Consider the following 27,511-nt stretch of genomic DNA (forward strand, 5'->3'; position numbering starts at 1 on the left):
TGAAAATACGGTGCTGGTGAAGAATTTTTTTTTTTTATAATTGATTTCAGAGAGGAAGGGAGAAGAAGAGTGGAACAGAAACATCAATGATGAGCAAGAATCATTGATTGGCTGCCTCGTGCACGCCCCCTGCTGGGGATCAAACCTGCAACCTGGGTATGTGCCCTGACTCTGAATCAAACCGTGACCTCCTTGTTCATAGGTCGATGCTCAACCCCTGAGCCACACTGGCTGGGCAAGAATCTTGTTTATTGTGGAAGAAAGGTCCCCGAGAGTGACCTTTAGAGGTCATATCTCCAGTGACAGCACCCATGCTTCAGTTAGTAGGAAATGCCAGGAATCCTCACAAGTCCTAATGTGCCGTGGGAAGATGGTTGCTGCTTCTTTATCTTTATGATGATGAAAGTGAGGTTAAGGGCCTGGCCTGAGGTGATGGAGCTGCTAGCTCGGGGCCTAGAGGCAATAAGATGCTGTAGCCTGCCCTTCACACTGGGGATATTTTCACTCAATGTCTGTTCACATCTTTCTCCCTGTCAGACCTTTTTTCTCTCTCTATTATCTTTCAGGTAAAGTACACTTAGCATAGTAAGGCCAACTGGCCATAGAAAATATGGTAAGCATTTAACTTTTTGCTTTGTTTTGTGCTTAACATAAAACAGATGAAATGCCAGCAGGTGTCAGTAGAGCCTGAGAGTTTAGTTGGAAAGTTGTGCCAGGAGTAAACTAGATGCATATCCACTTCTTTGAAAGCTCCCAGATTAAGAGAATAATAAAAAAAAAATAAAGTGACTTAGATGCACTGGCTCCATGGTGACACACTCATAATATGATTCATATGATACTGGGTGGCTTCTCCCTGGTCCTCCATCCTGCGTGGGCACAGGCAGCCTGGATACTGGCGCCCGGCCCACCGGAACCATTCAGTTCTGGTGCCCACATCGGCAGTTTCTGCACTTGTAATTGTTACTGTTATCTCATTGTAATATTTTCCAATTTTGTTTAAATTAACTTAAAGCCTCCATCAGCCATTCTAAGGAGAAAGAAAAAAGGCCCTTCAAAGGACTCCTGAGGGCTTGTGCTGGGCCACTTGGGTGTAAAAGAGTGAGGAACAGGAACTGTCTTGCATTTGCCCCTGAGAACCTTTGACCTCTCCCCTTGCACTCCTTAAACTTATTTTCATCATTTTCCAGGCAAATGGCTGGGCCGCAGACTTACCTATGTCCTTTGCCCTCAGAACAGTAGAACTGGCATAGACAAAAAGAATCCCCTTCCCATTAAGATAAATGTATATAATGAGAGATAAAAAAGCTAACCTGAAAAATATAAGAATTTACAGTGTATAGATCTTAATTTTTTCCCTCTTAAAAACATTAGGTTTTTTTAAAGAGTTATAAAAGCAATACTATGTCCCGTTACAGAAAAATGCAAAGCAAAAAAAAAAGCATAAAGCAAAAAGTAAACATTACCCCAAATCCCATTAGCAAGTCCTCACTAAACTTGGTGGATAGGTTCTGCGACTTTAAGTGAAAGGACACGTAACAAAACCAGTTTTACCACAGGCTAATTGATACAAATAAGAGTTAAAGTCCCTACGGCATCTCATCAACATTATAACATGACATTGAACAAAATGTCCTGTTATTCAAGGTCCTGCTGTACTGATATTAAGAGATAGCCACTGACATTTTGTCTGTCTAGTCTTGTTCTACACACAGAGATTTGTCCTTTTAAAATAACTATTATTATCATTATTATACAAGTCAGTACCACTTCAACTCAATCTTATCTCTAGATTTTGTTCCAGAAGCATTCTTTTTAGTCTTTAGTTAAAAAAGCATATTGTCAAAGCAAAAATAACACAGACCCCGTGACGCTCTCCAAGTTTGCTAAGTCATTTTCTCCAAAGGGAAAAACTCAGTAGCACCCTCCCTAACCTTTTAGTGTCTGGCCCTTTGTTTTCAGTGGCGGCCTCTTAACTAAGTGCCCAAAAGTTAACTAGAGACTTGCCACTTAGGGGACATGCAGCATCAGAATCACCTGGGAATTATTAAAATGCCAATTATCAGGCTCCACCTATTAAATCTGTCTTAGGGCCTGGAACAGAAATCTGTGTTTAAATGAGCTTTGCAAGTGATTCGTTTGCAAATTCGCTAACACCTGGGAATTATTAAAATGCCAATTATCAGGCTCCACCTATTAAATCTGTCTTAGGGCCTGGAACAGAAATCTGTGTTTAAATGAGCTTTGCAAGTGATTCGTTTGCAAATTCGCTAAAAGAAGCTCCGTTCTTACCATTTGCAACAGCATGGATGGACCTGGAGAGCATTATGCTAAGTGAAATAAGCCAGTTGGAGAAAGATAAATATCACATGATCTCATTCATTTGTGGAATATAATGAACAACATAAACTGATGAACAAAAATAGATCCAGAGACATAGAAGCATCAAACAGACCGTCAAACCTCAGAGGGAAGGTGGGGCAGGGCGGGGGGGGGGGGGGGAGTGGGGTGGTGCGAGAAGAGATCAACCAAAGGACTTGTATGCATGCATGCATATAAGCATAACCAACGGACACAGACAGTAGGGGGTGGCGAGGTCATGTACTGGGGGATGGGAGTGGCCAGGGAGAGGTCAATGGGGAAAAAGGAGACAAATGTAATACTTTCAAAAATAATAAATTTAAAAAAAAAGAATCTCTGTTCTAAAGCCACGTCACTCAAATGGGTGGTTCTTAGACCAATAACATCCACATGACCTAGTAGCTGGTTAGAAATGCAGAATCTCAGGTCTCATCCCAGACCCACTGGATCAGAATGTGCATTTAATAAGATCGCTGGCGATTCGTGTGCACCCTCCATTTGAGGAGCCCAGGTCTAGGAGATGGAGTCCCTCCAATTTGAAGCATCTCCTTTCATTGCCCACCTAGGAAGATCCAGGTCTGATTTCTCAGGAAGGTGAAGGTATCCTACAGTGCCTTCAGTTGGAATATGCAATTCTAGTAAGGACCCACAGTTCCTGATTCGCTCTTCGCTTTTGTCATGTCCCTCCCACCTATGCTGAACAAATCTGCATTCACTAGAATGGAATGCCTGACCTGCACATTTAGGGGACTGAAGTTGAACTGCTTGAATGTGAAAATAATGAATGGATGAGGCCATCTGCAATACTTAGAACATAGGAACTTTTTGGCACCTAGAACTCATAAACCTTGATCCTTGCAAGGTTATTATTATTATTATTTGGTTTCTGTTTAAGTAAGTGTGGGTAAGAAAAAGTCAGGACATATTTCAATTGGCTATGCTTAGGATGCCTAATTGCTCTAACAATTAAATAGTTTTCATCTGCTCAAACAGCATAAACCAGGGATTTATAGAATTTGAAATATAGCCTTCGATCCATTTGAACTGAGTTCTGGTAAGACTGAAGGCCTTCAAGAAGGGAAATAAGACCCATTTCCATGAACTTGGGACAAACTATGAAACTTTCAAGTAAGATATCCAGTGTCTAAACACTGCAGTAAGACAAGATTTGCAACATTTCACAAATCTCCAGATGAATAATATTTAGTGGAATAACTACATCTTTATAGTAAACTAGAGTCCCGATGCATGAATCATGTACATTGAAAGGAAATTAATTAGAAGAAATATTTTAGAGGTCAGGGAGGGACTGTGGGAGGTTGGTTCCAGGGCATGTCTGGCCTGTCTCGCCCAGTCCCCATCGGGGCCAATTGGGGCCGGCCAGCCGGGACCACAGGAGGTTGGCTGGCTGGCTGATGAGGGACCCTCAGGAGGGCTCCAGGGCATGTCTGGCCCATCTCACCCAGTCCGGATTGGCCGAACCCCAGCAGCAAGCTAACCTACCAGTTGGAGTGTCTGACCCCTGGTGGTCACTGTGCATCATAGTGACTAGTCGAACGGTTGACCAATTGGTTGGACACTTAGCATTTAGGCTTTATATATATAGACAGCTGGTTTTAGGAAGGCATTGAGCTTTTGCACTACACTGTGAGCATTTGCCACTAAATATAGGCAGTGGCTCGGATTTTAGAGTAAAGACACTGTAGGAAGCCCAGCTGGTGTGGCTCTGTGGTTGAGAGTCTACCCATGAACCAAGAGGTCATTGGTTCAATTCCCAGTCAGGGCACATGCCCAGGTTTCAGGATCAATCACCAGTGGAGGGAGTGCAAGAGGCAGGCAATTGATGATGTTTCTCTCTCATCAATGTTTCTATCTATCCCTCTCCCTTCCTCTCTCTAAAAATCAATGAAGAAAAAATTTTTTAAAAAGACACTGTAGGGAGAACCCAAGATGTTTTCTCTTATGAGCCTAAATAAGCAAAGTGAATGAAATCATTTCAGTTCAGTTAGGATAAGGTACTAGTTGATATTAAGTTGTCAATATTTAATTTTGAAGGGAGGCCAAAGGGAAGACACTTCCAGCTGGTGCAGTGTGAAAAGGAAACTGTGGACAGCACTCAGAGACAAGATTAGTAGTTCCCAGAGCCTGTTGTACATCAGAATCCCCTGTGGAGTTTAGAAGACATTTCAGAAGCCTGACTCCACCCCTGGAAATTCACATTAAAATATGAGAGTGGTTGGACCATCAATCTACTTTTTAGACACTGTAGATAATTCTAACATGAATCTATAACTGTGGACCTCTGAAGTAGACCACATACACTAAATTTAGTTTACCCCAGTATTTTTGAAACTCTAATGTGCATTTGGATCACTTGGGGATTATATTAAAGTACTGATTCAGATGCAATAGGTCTAGTGTCTGCATTGGAGAGTCTGTCTTTTTTTAAAATACATTTTTATTTATTTCAGAAAAGGAGGGAGAGGAAGAGAGAGATAGAAACATCAATGATGAGAGAAAATCATTGATCGGCCTCTTGCATGCCCCACATTGGGGATTGAGCCGACAATTCGGGCGTGTGCCCTGATTGATCTGGAATTGAACCATGACCTGCTTCATAGGTCGACATTCAACCACTGGGCAACATTGGCCGGGCCAGAGATTCTGTATTTTTTACAAGCTTTCAAGAGATGCCATGCAGGCATGTGGGCTTGTCTTTTGTGCCTTGTTCACACAAGGGTAGCAGGGCTTGTGTGTTTTTTCTAGACACTGCGTATCTTCAGTACTACTCAGAAGTCCACCAATGAAACAGCAGTTCTGCTCTTCACTATTCTCAAGTGGTTCCTGGATCAGCAGCATGAGCATCACACAGGAGTGTATTAGAAATACCAATTCCCAGGCCCCACCCCAAACCTACAGGATTGGACATTCTGGGGATGGCTCAGAAGCCTGCAATTGAACAGGCCCGCCAGGTGACTCTCCCGCAGCACTCACTGAGTTATGCTGGCACTCGAGCATCTGGCGCTAATCGGAGATAAAGATAATTGAAGAGGGTACAGAGGTAGCCACTGGAGAAAAGACTTGTCTGGTTTTGTTTTTAATCAATTTTATTGAGGTATAATTTATATATAATGAATGGGCCATGAGCTTTTGAGTCAAGCTTTTCATATACTCACTAACCACCCTTAGGGTGAGTAATACCAATTGAGACACATTAAATTTTAAATTTTCATTCCCGGTTTTGGATTAAAATTCACACACACACACACGCGTACATCATTGTTGTGTTAACCTATTTTAGAGAAAGTTCTAAGCATTATAAAAGCAATGCTGGCAGCCATTGGGAGGCTGGCTCAAAGGAAGTTCTGGAGCCACAGAAAACCCAGGAGCTGGTGATGTTGCAGGATCTCACGAGGCAGCAGGAGATGGCCCTGCAGAAGCCTGTTAGAGGTAACAGCTCCCCCTGTTTCAGGACAGGTAAGTGCAAAATCAGGACAGGCCAGGACTGGGCTTCCTGGGAGAACACTCACTCAATAATTTGGGACAGAAATAAGACAGAGGTCTCAGAACAAGACAGGTCTCAGGATGAGACGGAAGTCTCAAAACAAGAACTAGAGGACACATTAAGAACACTAGTCATTTGCGCCAACCATGTGCAGTGATGAGGCCTGAGCACAAGGCTGGAGCTCACACCACAGCAGGAGTACCTGGAGGCTGAGTGCCATCCTAGTGTCTCAGTCCCATGGCTTTTGGCCCGGGTCTGAGGCAGGGCCCAAGGATTCTAAAACCCCAGAGGTCAAAGCAGGAGAGTGGAGATTTAGGCAGGACTTGACAACACACAGTACCATTTTATCCTTTCATCTAGGATGCTAAATCCATTCTAAAATTAAATGGGAGCAGATCTAGCAACAGACCAGTTTTTACATCATGTTAGGAAGAAAATATGAAAACAACTTTTCTCTGTCATTTCAACTACCTTCTCCTGGCTCTATGCAGGAGAGAGAGAAGTGCAGGTAGAATGTCAGTCTCACACGGTATCATGTCAGTGTGGCAACCCCCTCATGGCCCTGGGACGGAAGTCAAACAGGCAGCCAATGACAGCGTTCACAGTGAGAACAAATCAGGCAAAGAAACCTGGAAGTCCCCATAACTGCTACCCCAGAAGAGAAAAGTGAGAGATACCATGATGAAGAATTTCACACATAATAAAGGAGCTAAGCATGCAACCCTAGACAAATCCAATTGTGAGACCCAGGATCGAACATTTAATTAAGGAGTGTATGATAATGAATGACCCACAGCAAGCTACCCAAGCTCGTGGTCAACAACGACAGGGATTTGGCAAAAAAAGAAAAAGAAAAAGAAAAAGAAAAAAAGAGAATAGCAATACAGAGACAAGCCCACAGTAATCTCAAAAGCCCTTGGGAAGTCAATAATAATTTTCATAAAATTTTAAAATCTGAAAGAGAGCAACTGGGACTTTTATTTTCTCTTGACGTAGCCTGAGTGTCTTCCAGAAAATACACATTTTTCATCTGCTGTTCTCTGTCCACAGAGTAAAGCTGAAGAAGGTTAAAGAAGGAATGTATTAAGCATCATCTGATTTTTAAATTACCTTCAGAGCATGGCAAATGAGTACTTGGGCAGGAAATAAGCTGCCATATATGAGTTTGTGAGGCTGTGCTTCAAAGATAGATTTGGACGGGGCTGGATAATATTTATACTTTCCTAGTCAAAATTAGTTTAGTCACGCACAGACAGTCAAAACAGTCTGCCAGCCTGGCCGGTTATCTTGACAACACTGGGTAGTTATGTCAAAAAGAATTTCTAAATAGTCCGAAGAAAGGAGAGGACACTGTGCTTGGCCATCACTCAGAAATGGAATGTCCAGTTCCCATACCAGATCTGTTTCTGTTCATTACCATTCCTAAGAGACAATTTTTGCACTGCCCAAGGCACATTTGGCAAGATACTCTGTAACCATGTTCCATTGGACCTATAGAATCTTGTCCCAAATAACTACATCTCCTTCCAGATATCTACTCTGATCAGCATACTGTTGAAGAATGTGCCACCCAAAAATATGACTCTTGGACACAAGAATTATTTTCAGCTCAAGGCATCTGAATTCCTGAAATCCCTTAACTGCCTAAAAACAGAGCCTCTCTAAAGAATTCAATTATCTTGCCCTTGGCTGGGTAGCTTAACTCAGTTGGTTAGAACATCGTCCTATACGCCAAGGTTCAGGTTCAATCCCTGGTCAGGGCACATACAAGAATCAGCCAATGAATACATCAATACTAGTAAGTGGAACAAAAAATGGATGTTTCTCTCTCTCTCTTTCCCTTCCTCTCTCTAAAATCAATTTAAAAAAACACACAAACTCAATTATCTTAAAATTCCATTCCCCACCACCACCCCCGGGACCAACTTTAATCTTCTCTACTGGAAGATAAAAAATTGGCACCACACCCAAACAGAAAATGACACAAAACTATCATATCTACTATCTCTTCTCTCATATCTACTATCTCGTCTCTCATATCTATCTCTTCTCCTAAGGGTCCATTAATGTTCCCTAAAAATCATTTGCTCTCCCATAAGTGGCCTTTTGCTCCTCTTTCCCCTATTAAGATGCTACATAAACTCAAATGTCACTGCTCCTTTGGGTAGTCAGTTCTTTCTGTAATGCCCCCATGCATGTAAAAAAAATAATGAGTTAAATTAATAAAAAATAATAAATTTCTATGCCTTTTCTCTTGTCTGCTGTCAGTTTATATTGCAGACCCAGCCGAAGGAATCATACACACAAAGGACATTCAGAATACACTCATGCCTATGTTCACTAGTGCCTACTGACTTTAAATAACAGTGTGTGACGCTCTTTAGTGCCTCAGAGTTCACAGAGCAGCTCCATTTCTACAAATCCCAGAAATCATTCAAAAAGAAAATGAGGCATTTTGTGTACTTTATGGAACACTTATTTGGCATCCATTGAAAAACTCTAAAATAACTGAAGAAATTTAAGATCTTGAGAAAATCAAGAGCATCACTCTATGCCAGTCAGAAACCACCAGTTTTGTGAGAATGCATTTTTGGTCTCAACTGTCAAATTTGCAAAATCTTGGTGGGTCAAAGATGAATGAACAACCGCTGAGTTGAAAGATATTCATGAAGTTGTTTCTTTGGCTGATGCCTGTGCTTATAATCCCTGAGGTCCCAATCCTCCTGACAATGCTGGCAAATTAAGTCATGCCGAAAAGAACAGCATTTCCACACGCAGACAAATGCTACCTGCTGAGGCGCTGAGACAGATACAATCAATCAAGGGGCCAACTCCTGCCCAGGTAGCATCAACCTGTTTATTAGCTCAGGCACATCAATCTATATGTAATCCTATAAACTGAATAGGACTTAATATGAGTTGCTAAAAAAGAATCTAAGCCACTGGGTTTGTTTCATTATCTAACTTTCCATCATTTATGGAAAAGTCCCTCCACTTTCCTGTGCACCCCCAAAAAGGGGAGGGGGAGGGAAGGAAGAAGTATGGCAGCAGGAAAACAGAGACAATAAAAATAATGTTTATGGGGAAGACGATACATGAATGCCTAGATTCCATTCTTTTGATCCTTCTGGAAAAATACTGGGCTGAAGAATGCCTCCATGATGTCATTTGCTGACTTTTTCCTATAAAATAGTCATTCTAAAAGATTTTCATTTGTGTCCCTTCAATAGATCAAAATAAAAATGAATAAAGTTTGGGGAATAGCTGACTAGCCTCCCCCACCCTCTGCTGAAGTTGATGTGGAATAGTGACATTTCTCCGAGTGCTACCTACCATAGAGAAACCTGTAAGCTTTCTGATCCTTACGTGACCAGGGAACCCCTTAAAATGTGGACTTTTTTTTGAGGAATCCATTATGCTACCCATCAACTTAGAAAGTGCTGTCCTTCCCAAGTCTTACACCTCCCACAGATAACGATCTATCTATATAAAACCCTAATATGCAAATCAACTGAATGGCAGAATGACTGGTTGCTATGATGTACACTGACCACCAGGGGGCAGACGCTCAATGCAGGAGCTGCCCCCGCCCACAGGCCCTGACAGGTGGTGGTAGTGGGGGGTGGGGCAGGAGAGCGGGTGGCACCAGGCCAAGGCAGGTGCCAGCGGGTGGGGGCCTCTGATCACCCTGCCGCTTGCCCCACAGATCCGCCCGGATCACCGGCCAGGCCTAGGGACCCTACCCACGCAAGAATTTCATGCACTGGGCCTCTAGTATTAAATATTTATCTTAAAGAGTATAGTCAGGTTGCACAATGTTATAGGTGGAAATGGCTGCCTCCCAACCTGAAAGTGGCAGCATAGGCTGGTGGTAGAATTCAGGATCTGGAGTGGATCCACCGCCCAGGTTCAAAACACCAGCTCTGCCACTTACTGGCTGTGTGACCTTGGACAAGTTACTCAACCTCTCTAGGCCAATTTCTTCCTCTGTAAAATGAGGATAATCATACCCATCCCATAAAATTGTTGTGAGACTTAAATGAGATAATACATGCCAAGTGCTTTGAGCAGGGTCTGCTATTCAATATAAACTAAAAAAAAAAAAAAAACTTCATTGCGGCTGCTCTTGGTATTATGATTATTAGGGATCAGCAAACCTTTTCTTTAAAAAAATTTTTTTTAATGTTTTTATTGATTTCAGAGAGAGGAAAGGAGGAGAGAGAGATAGAAACATCAATGATGAGGGAGAATTATTGATCAGCTGCCTCCTGCACATCCCCTACTGGGGATCAAGTCCGAAACCTTAGCATGGGCTCTGACAGGGAATCGAACCATGACCTCCTGATTTTGGGGTCGACACTCAACCAACTGAGCCACACAGGCTGGGCAATAAACCTTTTCTATAAAGGACCAGATAATAAACATTTCAGGCTCTGGAGGCCACATGTGCTGCTCTGTTGGTCAGTTTTTATGTCTTATTTTGTTTTCACAACCCTTTCAAATAGAAAAGCCATTCCTAGTTCACTGGTCATACAGAATCAGCTGAGGCCTGGTCTGGCCCTTGGGCTGCAGTTTTCCAGCCCCTGATTATAAGATTATTAAATTATTTGCTCCAGATCATAGTGCCTGGAGGCAACGGAGTGTCATCGCAGGTGAGGTGCCCTACCCACCTCCTCATGGATTCCCTTTTAAAATTATAACCCCAAGATTAGAAAGCATACAAACAGGTGCAGGCCTACGTTACGCATATCATGTTCTCGATGGCAGTTTTTGCTAGCAGTAAAAACTGGCACTTGTGGTACGTGGAGGAGCAATTTAAAGCTAGTGACATTTTCCTCTCCCAGGGACCAAAAGGTGAAACCCAAACTTCATATTATGTTTCTGGTGCAATTAGAGTAATTTGTTTTGCATTCCCTTGGGGGAGTCATTTGATAACACTTGCAATTAGGGCAAATGAGCTCCTCTGGGCTGAGCCCAGAACCTAGAGTGTCTGCATAGGAAACCTGTCAAATTCATGAAACACAACGGTGAGAGGGTAAGAGAGGCCCAGCAATGGAAACATGTCCTTGGTGAAGACCACAGCATCGTGAACAGACGTGCCCAGGAGGCTGGAAGTTTTCCCAAGAAGCATGAGCTGGTAACACCAGAAAATCAACCTCAAAGGTTGTGGGGATTTATAATTACACTGAGCCCAAGAAAAAAAAATAAAGACCAAGGAAATGCACACGAAGGAATTTTTTCAATTATAAAATATAGTATATTAAACTCTATAAACAGCATGAGCCTAACTGTGCATAGAAGAAAATTGTATCTGCATTAAAAAAGACACATTAAGGTGGTTGGAGTTTGGGGGAAGCTTAATAGACACGTTGCTTAACGGGCACAGGGCTTCCTTTAGATGAGGAACAGCATGTTTTTAGAACTAGGTAGAGGTGGTGGTTCCGCAACAGTGTGATTTACCAAATGGCACTGAGCTGTTCATTTTAACATGGTTCATTTTATGTTTGTGCATTTTACTTCAGTTAAAAAACACTTCAAAAATGTTTTTCACTTCAGTTAAGAAACACAGAAGGAGGGGCAATGCTCTCTAGGAGGGGTTTATGTTCTTCTTTTTCCTCCTCTGTACTTTCTGGAATGTTGAGGACGGGCATGCTCCCCCGTGAGCAATACTCAATGTGCATTCGGAATACATCAATAAAGAGTAAAAATGCATGGTCCGTGCAAAAGCTGACAGTGACTTTGCCAGGATGCTCAGTGCTGCTGCAGGCCAGGGCGCTACGACATAGCTCCAGGCTTCTTTCTCGTTTTGATCCTCTCACTATTCCAAGGAACCCTCACTGGTGTTGATGACAAAACTCCCTGAAAACAACAGCTCCAATTTCCTGAACATGAATTTTGACAAGGTGCTTTACTTTTAGGTAAGTCCAGTGCTAAGAAAAATTACAGTTGAAATCCATATTCAAATACTTAAGTAGAGGGTTCCAGAGGAAAACAGACAGCTGCTTTCAGAATGTTAAGAGATGCAGAACACAGGGTCGTACAGACCAGGGATGTGCAGACCAGGGCAGGCCCCACAGACAAGCACTGAGGGCCCCCAGGTAGCCAGTGATCTCATGTGCTCTGTATGATTCCCAGCAGGCCCCATGACATACACATTCCTCATAGGAAATATTTAAACAAATTCATTGTCCCTTCTCCTTTTGTCCCAAAGTAACCAGGTCTTCAAGTTCTTTAACTGTATCATCATAATCCTAGGTAATGAAATTTAAAATCTGGTTTCTACCTTTACTTCGTCTCTAACCTCACCAAGGAACAACCTCTCTTGATTCCTCATAGGGCAGTGATGGCGAACCTTTTGAGCTCGACGTGTCAGCATTTTGAAAAACCCTAACTTAACTCTGGTGCCGTGTCACATATAGAAATTTTTTGATATTTGCAACCATAGCAAAACAAAGATTTATATTTTTGATATTTATTTTATATATTTAAATGCCATTTAACAAAGAAAAATCAACCAAAAAAATGAGTTCGAGTGTCACCTCTGACACGCGTGTCATAGGTTCGCCATCACTGTCCTAGGGTAACTATATGAAGCCAAAGACAACTAACTAGTTTTCTTGTATTTTGTCTCAGAACCTCTCAAACTTTAATGTGCAAAACAAGCGTCTACAGATCTTGTTCAAGTATAGATTCAGATTCAGCAGGTATGGGTAGGGCCTGAGACCCTGCACTTCTAACAAGTCCCTGGTGATGATGAAGGTACTGATCCAGACCACACTTTGAGAAGCAGTGCTCTCACCCACATGTTATTAACTATACTAGAGGCCCGGTGCACGAATTCATGCATGGGTGGGGCCCCTCAGGGTGGCTTGTGGGGATCGGGCCGAAACCTGCAGTTCAACGCTGCCTGCAGCTCCTACCTGCCGCTCCCACTCATCCCAGCCCCACTGCGCCTGCTGTGGGCTCTCACCCAATCAGTTCCAATCGGGAGAGGCTCGCGCTGCCATAGGAACACTCACCAGCCATGAGATCTGCGTCTGGTGCCCTCCCAAGGTGAGTGGCCTGGGGGATCGGGCTGAAACAGGCTCTCCAACATCCCCTGAGGGGTCCAGAATTGTGAAAGTGTGCAGACCAGGCTAAGGGACCCCACCGGTGCATGATTGGGCAGGGGAGGGACCACAGGAGGGCTCCAGGGTGTGCCCGGCCCTGTCTCGCCCAGTCCCTATCGGGGCCAGCTGTCTAGGGAAGGACCACCGGAGGGCTCCAGGGAGTGTCTGGCCTATCTTGCTCAGTCCTGATCGGCTGGACTCCAGCAGCAAGCTCCTACCAGTTGGAACGTCTGCCTCCAGGTGGTCAGTGCATGTCATAGTGAGCGGTTGAGCGGCCTGAGTATATCATTAGCATATTATGCTTTGGTTTGTTGAACAGTCGACCATTCACCAGACAACCGGACACTTAACATATTAGGCTTTTATTATATAGGATGTCAATCTTCTCAGAATGTAAAGATTGTGGTGCATCCCTCCCACACCGCAGGTCATGACCTCTGTTACCTCTCTAGAATCTTTAGGGCAGATTCCACAAGCATTGTGACTTTGCACTCAAAGCAGGCCACAATTTTAGCCTAATTTGCCAATTTCTCAAATGTTTACTCTAGTCTTCTCGCTGGACCCAACACTGTGAGTTCAACATTCCTCTGCTTTCAAATCTCTGCATGTGTCCTAACTCCCATCGGCACAGCCTTCTCGCTTCTGGTGGACTGTGCACCATAGACATCACCATAATGTGACCAGCAGGCCCTCCTGCTCCTGGGTACAATGTCCTGCTTCTTTGATGGAAATATCTCCCCTCCTTTCTCCAACCACAGAGCTTCCTACCCCAGTAGATGGGCAACTGGCCTGAGGGATGGTGATGGGACTCCCATTAGGCTAACCTGGGACTTTCATCAAGTGTCTTGTCAAAGCAAGTCCCATGTGCTCTCCTGGGCATTCAGAACTTTTTTTTTGCAAAAAGATTCCTTAAGTCTTATAGGAGAAAGTAACATCAATGGACACTTGGTACAACTCCCTTCTTTTGCTATTGGGGGATTAAAAGGCCCAGATAGTGAAAATGATTTGTCCAAGTTTAGAATTCATCAAAAAATAACTCTTGGATGAAGAACTGAAGGAAATTAAAAAGGAAGAAACAGATATTTTGTTTAAAATGACAATGAGGTGAACACATTAAGTAGATATTAGCGTTCACCTTAGTAAAGTGCATTCATACTCTATGCTGGCTGATCCACAGGCAGGCTTGTCATTTGGCACACAAATATTTAAGAGGCGAATATATCTATCAATCTTTTCACATGGGGAGATTTCATGTAAAAAATCCAGATATCCAGTATCTCATGGAAAAAGCACTGCTACCACCACATTAGCAACCTGAGGTGCATGTTCACATAGCTGGAAAATTGGCTGGAAGTAAGTGGATGTTATTCTCCCTCGACCCTGGGCCACCCACCCCCATGGTTATGTCTATGGGTATGGGCACTCAACTCACTCAGTCTACACAGCCTCCTACTTGTCTTCTCCTGTCACGTTTTCATATTCACATCATCTACCTGTAGGCATCTGAGTTCCCAACTTCTGGTCTAAAGGAATGACAGCTTTTGGTGCTACAAAGATAAAGAAATAATTTCAGAATTCAGAGAGTGCCACCATGGATGAGACACTGAAGTACTGGATTCTGGGACAGATGGTGTTGCAAGAGTAGGTTGAGATCCAAGGCAGCAAGAGAGATGAAAGGTGGTTGTGGGAGGCCAAGAAGACAAGTTTCACCCACTCCACAGACTCACTGATGAACGCAGCCCTCCCAAGACAGAGAGTTGGATGGTCTCTACATTCAACCCAGCAAATAAACATATGAACCACGTTATCTCTATTTGGCAAGAAAACACCTGGGTGGGCCAGTGTTTATGAACTTATGAACTCACAACCACTCATCTGCTTTGATTCATAGCTCTGTCCTTAATAAAGAAAGTGTTTTATGGCCCCTCACTGATTTTTTTCACATGAATTCAGAATATTTGAAAGAAAACCAAAATGAAACAAGAAAATGTCAACTTTCAGACTTGGAAACACACACACACACACACACACACACACACACTATTAACACACATACACCATCCCAAACTTGAGCCTCCAAAAAACTGAAGGCTATTGGGGCTGGGATGAGAGATGGGAAATTCAGATTTATATTCAGCTAATTAGCATCTAGCAGGCATTGGCTCAGGGGAGCCAGGGCAGCAGATGGGGAAGTTACTGTAAGTTCTTCAAGGCTTCTGCCAGGAAAGCAGGATAGAAACGCTCCTTACTGACCTTTTTTGCAGGGCAGTGGTTCTCCAACTTGAGTGTGCATGGAACAAACCTATCTCTAGAGTCATGGAAACATTATTTTAAATGTGCTTTTTGTGTTTTTACTTAGTGAATTCTAATCAATGGCTAGGCTGGTGAAATATACAGGTCTAGAGATTTCCCTGTATGCTGCAGTCAATCAATTTGGTAAAAATTTGTTTTGGTTCAAAATTGTTGTGCTATTTGGACTAAATCCATTTGTATGCTAAAGCAATGGGGCTCAAACTTCATCCAGCATCAGAATTACCTGGGTAAATAACCTGCTAGTTAACACAGATTACTGGGCTCCACCCCCAGAATTTCAGATTCATGAGGTTCCACACCCAGAATATCAGATTCATCAGGCTCCACCCTCAGAATTTCAGATTTTCCCAAAATGCCAGCAGAGAGAATTTGCCTCTTTAAGAAGCTTTTGGTGAGGCCTCTGGTCTGATCTCTTTGAGTAGCTGCATGCTTGACTATGCGCAGAGAAATTGGTTGAGGGGAGGAAGGCTCTGCGGGGTGTTAGCAAAGCCAGTGGGAGGGATTGACTAAATAGTGAACCTGATTATTTTTCTTTTCTTTTTAAAATATAGCTTATTTCAGAAAGGAAGGGAAAGGGAAAGAGAGAGAGAAACATCAATGATAAGAGAATAATTGATGGGCAGCCTCCTGCATGCCCCCTACTGGGGATCGAGCCCATAACCCAAACATCCGGCATGATTGGGAATCAAACCCTGAACTCCTAGTTCATAGGTCAATGCTCATCCACTGAGTCATGACGGCCAGGCATGAATTTAATTGTTTTTCAACAAAACAAAGAATAAATCCCTTCTCCAAGAACCATTACAGTAAGCCTTTCACTCAATAGCAAAGCAATTTTGACATTCAGCCCAATATACTAAAGTAAGAATTCATTATCTGTAATAAACTACCCGACTTTATCTTTCTTGTATACAAAAAGAACACAGCACATTTTTTAAATTTAATTTCTATAGTAGTTATTCACGCACTTAAGTGATGAGTTACTTGGTTACAAAGCATAATTATGCAGTTTGCCAAATATTTACAACCTGCATAAAGTAGAATGAGGAGTCTGGAAATCGTCTAAACTCAATTCAAATCTTTGCATTTTGATACTCTTAATGGCAGCTTATTTTTGTCATCAAAGGGAAATGCAACTTGGTATAAAATAACAGACTTATTTGCAGATATTGTAAATGAGCGTTGCATTTCAGGCTTATGGACTGTGACTGATTCCAGCTTGCTGTGCAGCGCCAGCTGTAACTTCATGAAAAACATCTGAACCCCTTTTAGCTCCCCAGAGACCGAAATTGTCAAAGCGAGTTGCATTCTGAGACAGAACAAATACATGGGAGAAACTGAGTTGCTTTTCTAACTAAAGGAAGTTAACATGTTCACTATTATTTGCACAGTTTATGGTAACAGAGGGCAAAGAGATAAGCATGGGCCCAGAAAAAAAAAAAAAGCTACATCACAGCTTACAAAAAAATTGGAAAATGCCTTTTCTTGTGGCTGCTTTTATTCATAGGTGTTTTAAGCCACATGACCAATGAGACTAAGCTATTACCCACAGGCACACTGTGTTTGAGGAAAAAGTGCCAGCAATTTGTTAGCAAGTCCTTTTAACAGAGGGTTTAAGGAGAGGAAATGAGAGCTAAGTTTTGTAACTGAAGTGACAGGAAGAATTTAGGTAAGCAGAAAATAATGATCTAAATTGGAAAGAGGCCAAGACACCAGGGTTAAAGCCTCCAGTCTTGTCCTGGTTCTCAGCAGCTGTCCCATTGCATCCTGAAAAGTGACTCTAAAAATAACACCGTGGAATCCCAGGCCTTTCTGACTGTCGCTAACGCACATGTTCTCATTCTTCTTGTCCAAAGATCACCTTCTTAGCTTTCTGGGAGCTAAGCTGTAAAAAACTTGAGGTGTACAGCACTAAGGGTTATACATATTCATCACCTGGGTTAGAATTTGTTGATTCAGTCAACATAAAGAGCTCAATAAAACAGGTATCCATTAAGCACTTATTAAAGGTTGAGCATTGACCATTCTCGATGTTGGGGATGAAGCAAGTGACAAAAACATTGCTCTCCCTCATGTGGAGGGAAGAAGACAACGGATGAGTATATGGTATATAACAGTGGTCAGAGCTATGAAGAAAAATAAAGCAGGATAAGGAATTAGGAAGTGCTGGGAGTTGGGGGGGTGGGGAGATGGGGAGTTCCCACTAAAGTGATATTCAGCAGAGTTTTGAGAAAATGTGAGGGACAAAACATACTGGGGAAAGAGTATGTTCCAGGCAAAAGGAACAGCATGTGCAAAGTCCCTGAGGTTAGAAGGAAATACAAGGAGGAAAAGGGAGATAAAGATAGAAGGGAAAAGAAATAAGAATCACTTCTTGCAAGGCCTCATTAGCTGTGGAAGGTTTTGAGCAGTGGAGTGATGTGATCTGGATTACATTTTAATAACATGGCTCCAGCTGCTGTTTTGAGACTAGACTTAAAGAGTCAGGCCACGGTCAGGGGAGAAACAATACTGGCTGGATTGTACTGTAGTCATGGCGGTGGTGAAAAGCAGCTAGATTCTAGCCCTGGCTGGTGTGGCTCAGTGGATAGAGCATTGGCCTGTGGACTGAAGGGTACTGGGTTTGATTCTGATCAAAGGCACATGCCCAGGTTGCGGGCTCGATCCCCAGTAGGGGACATACAGGAGGCAGCCGATCAATGATTCTCTCTCATCACTGATGTTTCTATCTCTCTCTTCCTCTCCCTTCCTCTCTGAAATCAATAAAAATATATTTAAAAAAAAATACAGGTACGTTTGAAAACCAGGAAGTGGGCAAGGTTATCCACACACATGTGTACATACTGAAAAAATTTTCAGTATCTTCATCAAGTGTCCATCAACCAACAGGGCATGCTCTAATATGGCCTATCTAGTTTGGATGGTGAGATTTATACTTATACATCACACTATTAATAAAATATAAAATTTCTAGTAACAGTTCCCAGAAACTGAAACATTTCGTTTCTTCAATAAGAGCAGGCTTACAGAGTATTGAGTTTGAAATGAAAATCCAATACAGAATTATTTTATAGTCCTTACTTTTTCAGCTAGCTAATCTTAAATTTCAGTGGAATCGACACTATAAAAATATCTTATCTTTAAGTATATACCCCCTGGCTCCAACATACACACATATACTACCTACTCATGAGTACAGATTTCAGAATATGGTTCCTAAACAAAATGGACCAAGACTGATCGCAATCAAACCAGGAAAGGCAAGATAGTTATGGGATTTACTGAATGGAGCCATCTTCCCAGGATGGGACTGGCTCTGGGCATGATTGGAGTGCATAGCATCATGTGGAAATCAGAAGACCTACTTTTAGGCTATACGTTGGCCAACCCTGCTGTGTAGTCTTACATGAGTTCTTTTAACCCTTTGACTTCATGTCCTTATCTGAAAAATGAAGAGTTCCATTTCCAGCTCTAAAGTTCTGTGGCTCTGTGATCATACAGCTAACACACGAGGAAGGCAGTGCAGGAAGCACGTTCCATGTAATAAACACAATCCTAAGAGCAGAGATTTTGGTATTACTCCCACTTCATAGTCCAAGAAAATGAGGCACAGAGGCAAAATGTGTGTCTAAGTCACACAGCTGAAGAGCAAGGTTTAGAGCCCAGTTAACCTGGTCCCAAAACCAGGATGAGCATATTCTTATGCTTATATCTAGTCATACTGTTTTTTGTAATATGACGAGTTGACAAAAGCCAGGAAACAGGTCTACAGAAGTGTCATTTTGCAAAATTTCAGGCGACTAAATATCTGGATGTGAGTAACAAGCCTTTTTTCGTGGTTGTCAGCATGGACTTCTAGGACTGAATGTTGCTATGGCAAATAGCAACTAAAAAGGCCTCCGTAGCACAGATGCAGGCATGAACTACAAGTAGCAGGAACAATGTTTGTTTAGATCAGCAGGGTTCCAGAAACCATTCAGACTAAGTGTCGATCTGAGCAACATAATAAAAGAACCTGAAGGCACTGCAAAACCTATTCTCCCAAAGCAGGGGACCTGGAACAACAGCACCAAGCCAGCAGTACCACCACAAGCCAAGGCTCTGAGGTCACATGGAGCATCTATTCCTGCTCCAAAGATAAGAGGCCAGCCAGGAGTGTCTCAGAATCCACTGCACTTAGGAGTCACCAGAAGATTCTGGATCAATGCGCCTGGTGGGCCTGCGACTTTACTGGGGTGAAGCCCCTGCTGCTGGGCTGTGGCCCACACTGAGTGAGGGTCGAAGAGCCTTTATAACCTCAGAATCTGCAGAACTCAACTCTGCCACCAATTAACTCTGCGTCCAGGGTTACATCTTCTAATTTCAGTCCCCCCCCCCCCCCCCAATAATCTTAGGTACATTCCCTTCTAGTTCAACACTTTGATGTTTCTAATGATGGCCTTTATCATTCCACTCTGAACTGGGTCTCTACTTGTAATATTAACGGGAAAGTGAAATGCCTCCTGCATCCCCCAAACCCAGGTCTCAGTAATGGGATAGCAAAGGCGTAGGCCTCTTCACACACATAGAAAGATAATGGGAGCTTTGTTCAGGGGTAAAACACCTTGAAAACAAATAACTTGCAGAAAAGTAACTTAAATTTGAAGCTGTCTATTTCATTAACCAAAATCTCTTCAACACACTCGCTTGCCAGGGCAATGACATGCTGGCTTTGGAGTTAAAAGAAGGGTCATAACCCAATAGTTTAATAACTTATTGGGGATAAGCTTAGATATCTTAAACAACCACACCTGCACCGCCCATCATGGTAGCCACTAGCCATGTGTAGCTAATAAGAACTTGAAATGTAGCTAATTTGAGAACACACATTAGATTCCAAAGACTTGGTATGAACAGAAGAATTTAAGATATGTCCTTAATAAATTTTGTATCAATTTCATGTTAAAATGATACTAGGATATATTGAGTTAAATTATTTCATTGAAATTAACTTCACTGTTCCTTTTTTACTGGAGTTGTTGGATACAATTAAAAAAAAAAATTTTATTGATTTCCGAGAGAGGAAGGGAGAGAGAGAGAGACAAAAACATCAGTGATGAGGAAGAATCATTGATTGGCTGCCTTCTGCACACCCACTACTAGGGATCAAGCCCACAACCCAGGCATGTGCCCTGACCAGGAATGGAACTGTGACCTCCTGTGTCACAGGTCGATGCTCAACCACTGAGCCACGCTGGACGAGCACTGCTAGACAAATGTAAATGTAATCTGTTGCCCGCATTACAGTTCTACTAGGCAGTGCTGATCTAGGCCCTGGCTACTCCCACTGTGGTTCTCAGCCAGCAGCATCCTTATCAACTAGGAGAGCTCATTACAAAGGGAGAATTTTGTCCCCACCTCAGACCTAGTGAATCAAAATATGCATTTTAACAGATGATTCCTATGCACATGCCAGTTTGAGGCGCCGGGCTGGTATTTCCTGCAGGAGGTATTTGGGTTGTTGATGTACATGAGCGGCATGCTCAGTAGGTATTGTGCTTTGCTAATTTTCTATAGCAATATTCCAGCAGGGCAATGGAAACAGTTTTTAAAAATGGAAATATTTTTTAAAAATATATCAAAATTATATTATACATAAAATAGTCCCTGTATCACATATATACGTATGGGGGGAGGGAAGGAGGCTGGTTCACTGGGGCTACCTTAGTTACGTCTGGATTTTCGGCCACCATGTAAGTGAAACTGATGTTCACCAGGTCTGTACCGCTGCAGACACAAAGTATCCGCCCTTCCAGATCATTTTCTGATTTTCCAACAGCTTCGAGAGCAGCCAGGATTTTGGGGTCCTGTATAGAGGTGTACAAATAAGAGGAAATGTGTTAGATCACAGAGCATGGAGGACACAGGTATAAAGAAGTTACATTTGACACATACACACATATGGGCAAATGTGTGTGTTTTTTTTCTAACAAAAATGCATTATTCTGAAACTTGTCACGGTAAAAGCTACTAACACCACACAACTCATTTGGTAAGAAAGGTATTAGAATGTCATTGATGTAGAAAACCAGGTGTGAGGCTTTATGAAGGACCTGGAATATGGCAACGGGAGGAAAGGCTCTGACAGGCACTTGACTGCGTCCACAGAGACCATGGGGGTCCCTCCCCAAGGGACAGTCATTGAGGTTTCATACAAATAAGCACAGCAATGCCAGGACCAGCAAGCCGGGCTATTCAAACATGAGATTGAGTCCTTTAGCCTGGACACAGAGGAGTGTGCTCATCTCCAGGAGCACAGCATCCTCATTCGGAATGAAGACTGTGCAAGTAAATAAAATGAGCAAATAAAATAGCGTCTTTAAAGTCCTTGAAAGGAACTCAGTAGGAAGCACCAATGTAGCTAAGCAGAAATTTTAACTAACACAAAAGAGGATAGCTTTACAAAAAAACAAGTTTCGAACACCATTTTGTTTTGAATATCTAAAAACCTGCAGGGCTATTATGGAGAAGTGAATAAACACTGTGCCAGAATATTCTCGAAAAAAAAGTATTTTAAATTCCTAGTACCACTGTGCAAACAATTTCTTATTCAAACAAATCAGTCACTGTGAAGACGGCTGATTTATGCACTCTGTCATATTTTTTTTTCCTCTCTCAGAGGCCAACCGATCCTTCAAGGTGAGGCAAGGTGGGACTACCAAAGCCATTTAAATTGGGCAGTAGTGACTCACTCACTGCTTGCTGAAACAGGGTGGGGGACTTGCAAGTAATTTCTTTGGTGTTGATATCATGCAAGGGGCTTTGGTTTTAAGGGTTAATAACATTTCTCATATAACTAACACAATCCAAGTCACCCAACGGTTATAGATGAGAAGATTTCTAAACTGTCTGTTCTTAATTCCCAGTTGGTGATTTGGGGGCAGTAACTGGGGGAAGTGTGAGGTTAAATAGTCAGGAGACCATTTCCAATCGAAGTAAGTCTGCATTTAGGAGAAGAGCAAACACCAATCACAGGTACCTTTGGTGTGGCTCCCAACCGAATGCTGTTGATGAGGGAGCATTCTAGCACTTGTCCTTCCTGAAAAGAGAAAACAGTACAGCAGTGAGCCTAAATTATGCTAGACCTATGGCACAGACAAGGTGAAGACAATGCTGATTAGAGTTAGGTAGAAGAGGAAGTAAACAACAGCAATAATAATTTGTAGCAAACATTCTTTTTCTCACACACACACACACACACAGGAATGCAACTCTGAATATTTATAAAATATTTACAAAATGCTGTTGCTTTTTTACATATAAAGTGACAAATTTCATTGTATCGTTAAATATATGGGTGTATATGAAATATTAAGTGGGAATAATGCTAACTTATATATAACTCCAATGCTACTTTTGTTAAATGCAGCTCAAAGGTTCATTAAATGTGCCCACTGTGCCATGCACTGAGTTAAGCCCCGAGATGTGACCAGCTGAACGTGTTCTTCATGCACCGTTGAGATTTCCGCTTGAACGGCTTTTTCTGGGAAACCTTTCTAATTCCCACGATTAAATCAGACCTGCCTGTCTTAAGCTCTTGTAGCAGCCTGACCTTTCCTTTCACAACACTCAATGACTTGTACCTTTTTTTTTAATGCCTGACTTTGCTCCTAGCCTGGAATCTATGAGGGCTAGGATGATGGCCTGATCGTCACTGTATTCCCAATGCCTGGCATTGGAAGCAAATTCTAAAAATCCTGAATGAATAAATAAACATGGGTCCATACCCTCAAGACGTACTTGTGTACTCATTGAGAAATAAAATGATTTCACTCAGACAGCAGGAAAGAACAACTTGGTGTTCCCAGGCCATACCTTGCCTTCGCTTTTCCAGGTCAGAAAGAAGCCAAATTCATCCACTTTGAAGAGGCAGTTGGGTTCAAACACAAAGGATTCCTGTTAAAAGGAAAGAAAGGTGTTGATCTGCATGACTGACACTATTTTGAATCTAATAAAAATGCAAGTGTCTTTTAGCTTCTAAACCAGGGAAAATGAGAAATCGCCCTTTTGTATCTTAACCACATTTCTTATAATATTATGGAATGGTTTCATTCACATTTGTATCGAGATGACAGACTGATCCATTTCATGAAGCATCCTGCTCTATAGAAACTTTAGGAACAAAATATACTCATGTCCTGAAGGTCTCAGAGAAGAAAGTTTCTCTAAGGCCTTGGAAGAAGAGCACCCAGAAGGAAGGACTCCCAGGTTCTAGCCCATGCTCCCCTACACACCAGAAGGCTCACTGCCGTACCCAATATAATGTCAAAAATCAGGAGATAATTTTTTTGAAAGTCATTTTTTTTTCTTTTGGGTCTACACAATTCAGTATTCAGATGTCTTTTCAGAAAACTGCCAAGATTTTTGCTGTTATATCCAACCTCATTTGATGTCCTGTAAATTAGGACTTAAGCAGTAAGCACTGTGAGCTCCTCACAGGGTAGTCCTAGGACCAGCAGCATCAACATCACCTGGGAGCTCAAGTGAATGGTAGAATCTAGGACTTCAGCTCAGAGGGACTGAATCAGTCTTTGGAGTGGGGCTAAGAAATCTGTTCCAACAAGTCCTGCAGGTGATTTTTGATGCACAATAATGTTTGAAAACCACTGCTGTGGACTTTGACATCAGAAATTCTGGTGAATACTACAGAATCAAAATTTAAATCAAGAAAGAATGCTAGCCAAATCCAAGGGTCCCAGAGCAGCGATGTTGTACTTGCCAAAGGACTCCTGGTCTTTAGCAAGAAATCACCATTGTACTCAAGAACAGGAAAATTCTTTGTCAATGAGAGAAAAGGGGTGTTCAGGTAGTGAACCCAGATTCCCTCTTGACTTCTGCCTGGATTACACCAAAAATTGGCAACCATGTGTCAACAAATCCACACAGTCTTCTCATAATCTAAAAAAACTTGTCCTTGCCGTGGCTGGTGTGGCTCAGTTGGCTGAGTGTTGTCCCATGAACAGAGAGGTCTCCAGTTTTATTTCTGGTCAGGGCACATGCCTAGGCTGCAGGCTCTATCCTCAGTGGGGGGCATGTAGAAGGCAGCCAATCTATGTTTCTCTCTATCATTGATGTTTTTCTCTCTCTCCTTCTCCTTTTCTCTCTCCCTAAAGCAATAAAAACATATTAAAAATAAAAAAAAATAAGTAAAAAACTTGTCCTAAATTATTACAACTCCAGCAATAAGGAACCTGTCTGGCAAACACAGATCAAGGCAGTGTCTTGAAACAGAGAGTACTTATAGGATTAAGATTTTTAAAGGCAGTCAGACTCTTAGCTTCACCTGTTAAAACATATCTTTCTAAATTTCAGGGAAGCAGCAACATGCCTCAAGGTAAATCCAATGTCAAGGCTATGGGCTATCATACAGGGACAAAATTTAAAGTTCTGTAAGCCATAAACAAAGCCAGTCTTCCCATTTGTTTGGGTGGTTTTCTGACAGATGAAGAATTATCATACATATTTCTGTACCAGGCACAGCTAGGCACTGCAGTCATAGCAATGAATAAGATAAAGGAAGAGGCATAGTATGCCCTTGGTCTTTGGAATCCAAGCCCATTTCTGACATTTATTTCATTTACTTTCTTCTAGAAAGACCCTTTCTAAATCTCAGAATCCTTGTCCAATAAATGGAAGTATTTACACCTGCCTTTCAGGCTTGTTATGGGAATTCAATGAGATGGTAAATGTACTTAATACACAGTTACAATTTAGTAAGGGATAGCAAATTACTAACAGTATGAAATTGCCAATATGTGATGTTTTTTGATCCACACAGTAGCTCTTTTGGATGGCTCAATTTCTTAGGCAAGGCTTGACCCGGAAGTCGACCCTTTAGGTGGGTCATAGAGAATGAATACAGGTAGTCTAGGTGAAGCAGGAGGCCATGCTGAGGGAGCAGCCTTTGTAAAGACATGCAGACTTGTCCTGACACTGAGGACTTCTAAGGAGTTGGTGTTTTTAGAACATATCAAGGGAGTGTCAGGGGATGAGTCTGGGCACATAAATACTAGACCAGGAGGGTTCTGACCACCATGTAAAAGCTATTAATATTAACCCAAAAGGCCATAGGGAGTCTTATATCATTGCTGGTTAAGAAATGAGAACTATCAACTGATTGAACTATGAGAATTAACACATTTTAGGATACTTCCCATGCACTATTCTAACAGTGCCCAATGTTTGAAAGTATGTCCTGAATTGGTATTTACAAAGTAAGATCACAATGTATCAGCTACCATCATTATTAATTTATGTGTACCCTATCCAATTCCAAATACGACTTGAGATGATCCATGAAATATATACAATGAACAAGAATGGGTTCCCAACTTATTTTGAGGTAGAACTTTCAGTTTCTTGGCCATTATTTAACTGAAATAATGAATAATGATCTTTTTCCTTTCTTCCTCTTTCAGTAACTCAATACCCACAGAGCATATCAACACCACCTTGTAATTTTGATTACCAACATCCCACTCTTAGACCATATCATATGATCCTTCCAGCCCGTCGCTTGACAGTCCTCATTCTCCATTATCTGACTTCTTTGATACTTCCTATTCATTAACCCTGCCAATCTCTTACTTATCATCAGAACTCTCTTTTTACTTCTGTCTCTGTCTAGTTTATTTCCATGATCCAATAGTACAATCACTTCCTCACAAATACCCTCAACTCTTCTGCTTCATTTTCTGTTTTCTTGGCCAAAAAACTAAGAGTCTATCCTATCCATATTTTATCACTGAACGTGATAAAGAAAATAAAAAAAACCTGGATTGTCTGGATTTAGCTTAAATTCAAGATTACAGCATAGGGAATATAGTCAATAATATTGTAATGACTATGTATGGTGTCAAGGGAGTACTAGATTTACCAGGGAGATTACTTCGTAAGTTATATAAATGCCTAAGCACTGTGCTGTACACCTGAAAATAATATAATTTTGAATGTCAGCTATAATGAAAAATAAAATAATAATTTGGAAAAGAAATTCAATATTACAAGCTTCAAATGGATAGTCAACAATGACTTTCTACTTTTAACTCTTTCTGAAAAGGTTCCTCACTCTTTGAAAGGACTAATTCACTGCAGCTAATTACTATGGTTTACTGAGTAAAGGAAACCCATCAAATGAGAACTTTTCTCCTTCTTCCTTCCTAATGAAGCATGCTTTCTGACAACAAAAGTTAATCCTTCCACTTCTGCTCCAGGTTCAATCCTCTTCCAGGTTCCATCCTCTTTCACCCACAAAAAAATGTCAGTCCTTTATCACCACCCAACACACATCATTTTTTTTCTATTAGATAATTTCTGACAGCACACAAATATGTTCTAGCTGTTCCCACTTCATCCTTCATTTACTACCTCATGTCTCCAATCCATGTTAGGGCATAAGATCTTGAAAAAATGTGTCTATATCCCCTGTTTCCATTACCTCTCTTCTATACCATCTTTGACCAATTCTATCTGTCTTCCATTTCCTGTAAAACTTCTCTGGCCAAGTTCATCATGACTTTCTCAAAGCCAAATGCAATACACACTTTTCTTACCTCATTTCATCTCTAAGCGGTTGACTATTCCCTTCTTCTTGAAACACTCCAATCTTGTCATCCTGATTGTGTTCCACTCCTTTAATCTCCTTTCCTTCTCTACCCAACTGCTATATGTTCCCTAGGATTTGGTTCTGGGAATTCTCATTTCTACTGTGCTTCTACTTTCATTTGACCTCATGGGATTTGTTGATGACTCCCAAATTTATAATAGAAACCAAGTCCTCTCCAAGTTCAAAATTCAGACAGCTAACTCTCTATATGACATCTCTACCCAGATGTTTCAAAATTAATATGTTCATAACTGAATTATTTATTCCTCTCTCTCTCTCTCTCCAAGCCTCTCTATCACAAGACTTTCTTAGCTTAATACATATCACTAGTATCTACCCATTTATTGAAACTAAGTCATCCTTGACTTCCTTCATCCCTCCTTTACACTTCCAGTAACAAGTCTACTCCCACAGTAGTTTTCATATGCATTTTATTCCATCTCTACCATCACTACCACCTTGGTGCAAACTATCATTCTCTCTCCCATGTATTGATCTTACTACGTATACTCTTTCCACAGCAGCCAGATTGATTCTTTAAGCTTTTAGTCAGTTCATTAAAACCATGCAAATAATTCC

At 41.7% G+C, this 27,511-nt stretch overlaps 1 protein-coding gene across 7 annotated transcripts in view; it reads right to left on the reverse strand.

Annotated features, from left to right (window-relative positions):
• PLCB4 (phospholipase C beta 4) overlaps window positions 1-27,511 on the reverse strand; it is a 387,002-nt gene that overhangs the window by 92,048 nt on the left and 267,443 nt on the right. For all 7 annotated transcript variants that reach the window (XR_011472111.1, XM_070419922.1, XM_070419919.1 and 4 more), the window contains 3 exons: window positions 23,143-23,223; window positions 22,307-22,366; window positions 20,991-21,134 (listed from right to left, as the gene is read on the reverse strand). Coding sequence is in view for 6 of the 7 variants with exons in the window: in XM_070419922.1 (XP_070276023.1) it covers window positions 20,991-21,134; window positions 22,307-22,366; window positions 23,143-23,223 (285 nt within the window). In the remaining variant the exon portion in view is untranslated. The remainder of the gene's footprint in view (window positions 1-20,990; window positions 21,135-22,306; window positions 22,367-23,142; window positions 23,224-27,511) is intronic.

Source organism: Myotis yumanensis, unplaced genomic scaffold (assembly GCF_028538775.1).
Source record: "Myotis yumanensis isolate MYYU_CA2020_CCGP unplaced genomic scaffold, mMyoYum1.0.hap1 SCAF_7, whole genome shotgun sequence".
In the NCBI taxonomy this organism is placed as follows: domain Eukaryota; kingdom Metazoa; phylum Chordata; class Mammalia; order Chiroptera; family Vespertilionidae; genus Myotis; species Myotis yumanensis.